The sequence below is a fragment of the Cyprinodon variegatus genome, unplaced genomic scaffold (genome assembly GCF_000732505.1).
Source record: "Cyprinodon variegatus isolate N-32 unplaced genomic scaffold, C_variegatus-1.0 Scaffold103, whole genome shotgun sequence".
Taxonomy (NCBI): domain Eukaryota; kingdom Metazoa; phylum Chordata; class Actinopteri; order Cyprinodontiformes; family Cyprinodontidae; genus Cyprinodon; species Cyprinodon variegatus.
In genome coordinates this window covers 470,932-480,322 of record NW_015150556.1, presented here as the reverse complement: position 1 = coordinate 480,322, position 9,391 = coordinate 470,932, and the positions used below count along the sequence as shown (strand labels likewise).

Sequence of the window (9,391 nt, the reverse complement as noted above, 5' to 3'; positions counted from 1 at the left end):
CTTTTTATTTAAATCATCGGTGAGTTGTTATACTTTTGCATCCAACCTGTGGACACTTCAAATTTAGGGCCGTTTTTGTTCAAAAGCCACAAAACCTCTAAATGTCTAAAAGAATAAATGAACCCCAAATAGACTTTTTTATTGCTTTTCCAAGCAGATAAGTCGTTTTAGTGGTAGTTTTGTCATCTCTCTTGAAAATTGTGAGAGCTACAGTATATACTGTATGGGTTATAATACATTATGTCATTTGAATGCAGTGACAGATTATTTATGTTGCACATAGAAAATTTACTGTTTTCCAAAAAAAAAAAAAAGCTTTAATCAAAACATAGGTGTTCATTACAGTCACAGATTAAAGGATGGCTTGACCTAATCGTGTGACAGAAATGGGTGACAATCACCAAACTACAAAGAGTGAAAATATTGTTTTGTGCCTTCATGCAAAAAAGTGTGAGGATATGCAGGGGTGTTTAAGCATGAAGTGAAAAACTTGCTACTGTACCACTTTAAAGTACTGGTTTAACTTTAACATGTTAATTATTACTGTTATTAATGTTATTAAAACTTTGTTCACACAGTTCATCTGACTGGAGCTCTCAATAACAAAAAACATGTATAAGTGCAATCAACTACAAATTCTGATAATTTCATTTAAAATGAAGTAAAGGGTTAATAAATACTAAGTTAATAAATAAGCTGATAAAAAATGCATTAAAGATCAGGAAAAGGTTGATAGTTTTTTTTTTTTTTTCTTCATACGGTAAGCCCTCACAGTAAGCCTTACTAAGCCTCCGTTGTTGCATTTCATAATGACCTAATAGTTTTTACATACAGGAGTTTCTTAAGGTTCATTATTTTGCATGCCAGTTGGCTCATTGCCAGCTGGTTAACTTTCCAATGTCTTCCTCTGTTTCTCCCAGGGGGCTCCCTTTTCACATGAAAAAGGGAGCCAGTGAAGAGCTATGCATGGTGATGGGCTGAGGGGAGGAGGAGTGGTCTCTACCATGCTAGGTTACAATAAAAGGCATTTGTGTGGACCTTAGAGGAGCCCAAATTTCCAGTAGCACTGCAGGCAGCTAGTGCACAAAAAGAAAAAGAGATAGATAAATATTTCAAATAGTTTTAGGGAAACTAGAATTTTTAAAATATATTTTTAATAACTTTTTTGACTTTCAAATATTAGGGGAACAAAGAGAGAAAATGATAGGTCAGCTGTATATCACAATAATTTCCCTGACCCTGGCTGGCAATGCATACTGTCAAACAAGTTCTTCCTCTCCTTTAACTTCTTCCTCTCTTCCAACAGCAAGTACCCCCCCTCTTGTATCAGGTGAGTTTATTATGATATATTTTTTTCAATGCAATGACTATTTTAAATTGGATCAATTTCATTCAGATATATGTTTGTGGAATAATGTCTAGAATGACGAATCATGTAATGAAGCTGTCTTGTATGTTCCCACAGTATAAGCCTGTGTAACAACATAGCCATTGTAGAAATGTAAAACAGATTAGTCCCTTGGGCAAGCAACACACCCAGACTTTTTTTGCATTGAATCCCTGACCTGCAAACAGACCACCATAGTCCCCAGTGGGTGATAGATAAATTAGATTGTCATTCAACTTACTGGCCTCTGCTGAATTAATATTTCACTGCTACTAGCAGATGCTTTACCTTAAATGGGTCACAATTGCCTAAAAGTGATACTGGGCTATACAAAATTGGCGTTTTTAGTTACTGAAATGCTATAGAGCAAAGCACCTTTTTATGCATCTTAATTTCCCCACATTTTTACTCTCTATAGTAAAGCAATCAATTTAGTACAATTTACTCAACATATGGCTGCTCTGCTTTGGTTCTTTGATATGTCAGATTTTTTAGTTTTGGAGACAACTTGCAAAGAAAATTTTGCAGCTGGGAAGCATTCTATTAATTCTAATCTTTCAATTAAGATATTAAGAAAAACAATTTTAAATTTCTATGGTTTTCTGACTATTTCCATGAATGCCATAGAAATTATATTGGTAAAAACATATTTAGTTTATGGGGTAGTTTGTAAGGGATAAAATTGCAATATTTAGGTTTGTTATAGTGAAATTGGAGAGAATAAATGAACCCTGAGCCAAATCTATAACATTGCTCTAAACAACTCTCAGAATAGTCTGTTAGAATTCCTAAATTGTGCTTTTATGCAGAATAACTTCTTGATATGGCAGTGCAACTCTCAGATGCAAAACCATTGACCTCTACTGCTTTTCTTTGGGCAAAAACAGGGAAAGACAGACTTTGTTCTGTTAAATAGGCTGGGTGACATTTAACACTTTTTTAGCCGCCCAGTAAGCTGACATAGTAGATGTGAACTCACTTCTAAGTTGTCTTTTGGCAAGCAGCAGAAGAGTAGCCACTCTTTTTTATTCACTCATTGAAATTTCTCTCACAGGCCAGCTCATCTATATCCCTATGTGCACCCAAATGTTATTAAATCACCTCTTTCTGTATTATGTTAAAGAATTTATTCATTTGATGCCAGGTCAGTGAAAATTATGTGGAAACATATGCTTCATAGTAAGATCCCGCTGTATTTTTATTGGGGTGTTGCCTTCTTCCTCACACCCTCTGACTCACTGTAGCATTGGGAACTTTTGGAAAGGAGCCATGGTAACAGGCAGTCTGGCAAGAGTAGATTGAAGATTAACGACCCACAGCCAAATGTACAGAGCCCCGCATTGAATGGCAGTCATATGACTACGTCTTTCCTTGTGAAGTAATAGTCTTTTAAATGTATTGCTTACTGTGGCTATTTGTTACAGAACTGGGACCCAGTTTCTTGGGTTTGGTGAGAGAAAGAGTCTTTGCTGGAAGTAAGCCATGGGTGGGTTAAAATTGTATTTAGGTGTAGAATTTAGATATTGATGGAACCAGATTCGATGTTTTGCATCTACATTCAAATGATTGCAGTGATTTTCAAAAACTGTCTCCCACCATTGACTGCAGATGTGAGCTGATGATTGCATCCTTGTCCTCAGATGATCACATACATCCTGCACACACAGACACTTTGTTTGTGCTTGCTTTGCAGGAAAGAGCACAGGAAGCCCTTTTTTTTTAAATGAGTGTGGAGTAGTTGGCATGCTGTGTTTGTCCCAGCTGTGCTTGTTAATCCTTTTTCTACACGGACACAAATGGGCTGGCAGCAGAAGACAGCAAATCTCTGAGTTGTTGTAAGCCATTTCACAAGTTAGTTATATGACAAAAGGGTGTGGCACACTCCAAAAAATTGCATATTGCAAGAGATGTGACCCGAAAACTTGGATGCTTTCTGAAAAGAGTGATTTGGGCCAGATTTGGTAATTTTTCAAAATGTAAATGCAGCTTGAAAATATAGCAAAAATATATGACTTGCAACTTTGCAGTGCCATTTATACAGAGTTTAGTGTTGCAAAGAGACATATGGTTCCAATTGTCTACTACTGCAACCATTTACTGAGTAAAAGAGAATTGTGTTCAGGGGAAAAAAGGAAGTAGGTCTTGGCTGCTTTATTGCTATCCACACATACTCACTTAGTTTTTGCTGTGATAAATAATATGCTTATATGCAAAAGTAAACAAATTAGAAAAATAATTGACTTTAAGGAGCCAAATCTAAGTTCTCTTAGAGAGAGAATGGCTCCCCTTCTCCTGCAAGAAGAATGAAAGTACACCCCAGGCTGTTGCTTTACGAGTAAAATGTGTCCGGTGTGATCAGAGCAACATTCTCTGCAGGGGTGACTTCAGAAAATGTAGAGTCTAAAATCACAGTTATCCTCCCAATTTTTCTGTATCTGCCACAACTGCATTAGAGGCATTAGCTCTTGCCCTCATCTGTCTGCTTAAAAAAAGCAAAAGATAAAAGCACATACTAATAAGTACTGACATGCATCAAGTTTTTGACAGTAAATATAATTTTGATTAAGATTACTGATATGAAGATGACTTATATGACTGATAAGTCTACAGATTAGGGCATGGACAAAATTGGAAAGAGTAGTGAGTTAGCTTTAAACTGACTCATTGAAACGTATTCAACAATGAACCTATTGAAAATCTTAAAGGAACATTCTTAAATTTGAAAGCAACAGAACTTTCACACAATATTTTCCAAAGACATTTCACCTATCCAGGCGCCAGAGAGCACAGAGAACACAATTCACATGGACTCCTGGATGGGTCTTCAGAAAAAAACAAAATAAAGTGTAAGTTGCCTTACAGGCATCTTAATTCGAATCGATTCAGTTTAATTACGGTATATAGCATCAATTCACAGCGGATGTCACCTCCAGGAAATGTCCAGAGATAATGCTGTCAGATTGGTTAGGAAAACCAGTTGACTGCATCCAGTCATTAATTTGCAAGACATGCACCTCCTGGATGAGCTTGTGCAAATGATTTTCGCTTGCATTTTGTTGTTGACTCTTTAGCAATCCCTCACATTGAGCATGCACGTAGCGGCAGTGAAGAAGAAAAACTCCCTTTTAGCAGGAAGAGACCAGGCTTTGGGTCAGAGGCCATCTTCCGAGGCTGAATCAGATTCAAGGAAACGGAAGTAGATGTACAAAAGGTAACTGTTAAGTAGCTCCAAAGGTAAGCCAGGCAGACAAGCTCCAAGGAAATCTTAAACCCCATTGACCTCCCCTCTCTGCAAATCTCACAATTCTACCATAAAAGCCTGGGCCGCCTGTGTCCAGGCTACCGTCACAGAGTCGGGTTAGGTCACTCCGTCCCACACTGGCTCCCTGCCCCTGTCCGCCGGGGTTCCCGGAGCTGACGGCTCGGTTCAAATGCCCGGTGTGGTTTGACTACGTGCTGCACTGTAGTCGACCAAAATCCCTGACAATTTTGAAATTCTCCCGGGCATTTTTTTAGCTATGAAAAGTAGGACATGTCTGGAAAAAGAAAGACGTCTGGTCACCCTAGCATATCAACAATTTCTATGTTTCAGTCAGTGAGTGCTTGTTGCTATGAGGCATATCTGCTCAGTAGCTTTGCTCATTGTAAACCAACCAAACAGTGCACAGCTCATCTAAATATTCATGAGCATACCACAAAAAAAAGAAAACCTGTTGTTTCATTCTAGGGCTTTTAACCAGGCTTGCATTAGGCCTCATAGAACAGCAAATGTGCCATTTTCAGCCCAACCAATGTTACACGCCCTATTCAGAAACCTTAAGGACCAGCACCAAATACCTTATATAATCAGTCTATGACCTCTTTAAGGAAACTTCTTAAGAAGGCATTTGTTCTGGTGGCTGACATGCGATTTAATCTTATTCTTTCTAGTAAATGTTTTTTAAATCTTGATATTGCTAACAACCTGCTTTATCTGTAATCTCCTAACCATGTCCTCAGAATTTTAAAAGGCTGATAATAGATGATTGAGAGAGCTATTCTAGTATTGATATTTTATTTTAAGCCGAACATGATTCCTTTGCTCTGCACAAGTAAAATAATCAAGACTATCAATGCAAACAGTTTAGATCCAATCAGATAACTACATATGTAATGCAAAAACTTTTTTTTTATTTTTAAGAAAAGCTTTTACAGCAGCCAGTTCCATTTTCAGGATATAATAAAGGGCATCAGGAAAATATTGCTCCGTTGCAACTGCAGTCTACACTGTTATAGTTACAGAAAAGTGCTGTTGCATTATAGGCCTGCCTCCTGTATTGTGATTAGTCCCATCTGTTTTAAACCCCAGAGTCTTGAGTCTGATGTATACCTTGTGTAAATCCATGTGGTAAGCAAAACCACACAGAAGATGAAAGTCAGTGTAGTTGGTCAGGCCAGCAGATCTGTTTAGTGTGGTGTTCAGTCTCCATTTTCTGTGATATATCCGAGTTACAATAACTGTTTATGAGCCCGTTTAAACACATTACTGCTTCATTTTTGTACTGCAAACTCTTCAACGTCACATGTTTTTTTTTTTTTTTGTATTTCTAGTTGTAGGTGTCACTAGCTTAGCACTAGCTTTAGCCCTATTTTCGCTTCCTTCTCTGTCTCCCTGATGCCTTTCTCTTTTTTTCCTCAATCTTATCACTTCTCCTGCTCTCTGGGTCAGAGGTTTATTTATTTAAGAATCCTTTACTTAATCCAAATGACATGATTAGTTATAGACATATCTAATCATTCTTTTCTATAAAAACTTCTTGAGAAAATAGTTGCTACTCAACTGTGTTATTACTTACAGGTTTGAGAGCTCATCAAAGTATTGAAAAAGCACTAGTAAAAGTCATTAATGATATTCTCAACATCTGTGATAATGGATTTTCTGTCTGTCTTGTCAGATTTCAGTGTTGTATTTGATACAGTCAATCACATTATTTTTTTAAGGAGAGGCTTGAACATACTATAGAAAGGGAAAAAATAAGGGTTATTTCTGGAGTACCTCTTGAATCAGTGCATCGCAGGGATTGTATTTCCTCTGTTATGTTGATGACACTCAGCTCTATTTGTCTATAAAATCTTGATAAAGCTAAATTATTACATAGACTACAAGTATGTTTTGATGACATAAAATCTGGATACATTTGAATTTTCTGCTTTTGAATTTAGACAAGACACATGACATTTTCTTTGGACCAGTCTTTAAAAAACAAGCTGATTAGTGAGTCACTTCATCAGGGTGAAGTAATGTTACCATTCAACTAAGACAAAACTAGTGGATATAGATTTCCACTAATAGAGTGCAGGATTGCCTTCACCATTAAGACAATTTTTATCTTCACTTTTTCTACCTGTTATCAATCCTTTTAATGCATCTATTTTATTGACTTATCTTTTGCTTGTAAAGCATTTAGTGTGAGAATGTAAATTGAATAGCCCCATTAAATGTACTTACGTAAAAATAAGTACATTTATCATTGGAGGCCATTAATGTCTTTCACTGATGCTACTGTGATGCAGCTGCAGAGGCTGTTTTGATTTGGACTGAACTCTGCTTCTAATAACAGTACAATGAAGACATTGTTTGCTCCAGTATTCTCAAGTTTGAAAACACCTTGCCAATGAAACTGCAATGATGCTAGCTAACGTCATGTTTTAGGTGGGGACTTCATGAGCTAGTTAGTCATTCTGGATTGTTATGGTTTGAGTCAAGCCACATGTGCTGCTACCCATGCAGAGAATTTACAAGCAAAAGGAGTTTAGTCATTTCTTACTAAGAAAAACTCCAGAACCGATTCTCATCCAACTTGTAAACATTGCACTTCTTTGAAAACCACAAGTAATAAGCTGTAAAAATTCTCTTCATAGGTAATGAAATGCCTGGCATCTTGCCGACCACTTGGAAAGTGTTGCAGCTTGTTAAGGAAAGCTTTCACTCACCCAAGTTTGGGATGACAACATATGTTTTTAAAAAGTAAAAAGTAGGCTTAGGGATTAGAATTTTTAAGCACTGCCTCTGCTTGATATTTGTAAAGTTAATGTGACATTCATGATCTAGAAATCATTGATTGAGGTACTGGAATGCAACATTCAACATTCAGTAACAAACTTGTCATATAAGAAACTGGACTAAAATTCTGGAAACGTATGACGTAAGCACTAACAATAAATATTGGACAAAGACATGGTCACCGATAGTAAAGAAATGGTTTAAGGTTTTCTGAGTCTGTGGGTGTGTCCAGTGGATTTTTTTTTTCAACTTTTTTGGAATCACACTTTTAAAATTAGCAAAGAAGTTACAGAAAAAACTGAGGGATAAACCTAATTGTTTTACTAAAGCATACTTAGCCAAATTTACTTTGCACAAACTGAATCGTGAAATTCTCAATCAGCTAGGTTTCACTGTTAGACAGTTTGAATGCTCATTTATAGAGTAATATTTAAAGCAATATTACGTAATTCTCAGTCAAGAGAGAAGCTTGACCTGCAAAATCCAGGGTTAGGACTACTGAAAGAAACTTCCAAAAATGCATATCAAAACATTAAACATTCTCCCTCTGTGTTTTGGAATCTGGTAGCAAACCATTTTGGATAAGCAGTTTGAGAAGTCATGGAGTTTGCACAAAAAAAAAAAAAAAAAAAAAGTTTTTTTTTTTTTTTTTTTTTTTTTTTTTTTTTTTTTAGCATAATTTAGTTAAAATACAAAAAATACTTAAATCAGTTTGCAGTGTGTAATGGAAAGTTATGTGTTTGCATCTTTAAGCTTTCTCTCCCTGATTGCTTCCTTAGAAGACATCACTCGTGTCATGATTTTACTTAAAGTTCAGACCCAAATGCTGAAGACCAAACAGGGAGATCAGGAGAAAAGGTTTAACGTGTTTTATTGAAGAGATAATGCAGAGAGAAGTGTTGCTCTGAACACTGCTCAACCGGAACTGAAAAGTGAGGGGAAAACACAGCGATTAGTTCAGGCTCAGTGGGAAATTTGATTTTTGAACTTGAAGAAGAGGATCTGGTTGCTGACTCACATTTCCAGAGAAGTTGTTGAATCTTTGACTCCAGTCTGTATGCTGTTGTTCCAGTGTTTGTCTGATTCAGTAGAGGGTGGAACAGGGTTTACCCAGAATGCGGTTGTTTGTAGTTGAACGGAGAAGCTGACTTGCCACTCAGATTTCCTGCGGTACTTGAACAGGTCATAGTGGAGATGAATCCCTTTCTCAGTGTGAAGCTCAAACGATCTCTTGGGGAAAGTGGGTCCAAACCTCCTGTTTGTAACCCCAGCTCAGCTTGAAGCTCTGTTGATCCTTCCAGGGAGAAAAGGTCAGAAATATCCAGTTTGCAGGATGACTTCCTGCCGAGAGGCAAAGGCAAAAACAAAGTTAAAACTCAAGTTGACAGGAACTTTGATTCAACAAAACTCAGCTTGGCTAGAGTAGCCAAAACTGGCAAACACTCTGGCGTCAAGGTAGTGGCAATCAGCAGCTTAAGAACACTCCGTTAATGAGGAAACCATCAGGTGTGTGAGGAGGTGGACCGGAACCAGACGCCTCCTGGTGGAGGAAGGGAGACAAACACAGAAGCAAAAACACACAGACAGGAGTCCTGACAACTCGGAACAAAGACTTTGAATAACACTTTATAATGAATATGTATTAAATGACTATGATACATAACAACAGATTTTACAGAAATCATAGTCTTACATGGACCAGACAAATGGATCAGGTTACAAATGGCAGGCTTTCCACCATGTTCACTTCTTCAGAAAGTCAGCCCACAGTAACATTTAAAAGAGCATTTTATTCATCTCAAGGGCCACAGCAACACATCATGTACATGTTTGTCACTGGCTCCAGCCATATCAAGATAATACACAGTATTTTTAGATCAAGGACATTCCAAATGCACAGTGACAGAGCTCTCTGTAAAGGATAATATACTCTGTCTGCATGCTCCCATTTCATTTCCAGA

The 9,391-nt window shown here is 37.2% G+C and overlaps 1 protein-coding gene across 1 annotated transcript in view; it reads left to right on the top strand.

Annotated features, from left to right (window-relative positions):
* Positions 1 to 1,039: 1,039 nt before the first annotated feature.
* Positions 1,040 to 9,391, top strand: part of hapln1 (hyaluronan and proteoglycan link protein 1) — a 14,158-nt gene continuing 5,806 nt past the window's right edge. The window contains exon 1 of the mRNA XM_015374454.1: positions 1,040 to 1,330. Within this exon, the coding sequence (XP_015229940.1) occupies positions 1,201 to 1,330 (130 nt within the window). The 5' untranslated portion in view covers positions 1,040 to 1,200. The remainder of the gene's footprint in view (positions 1,331 to 9,391) is intronic.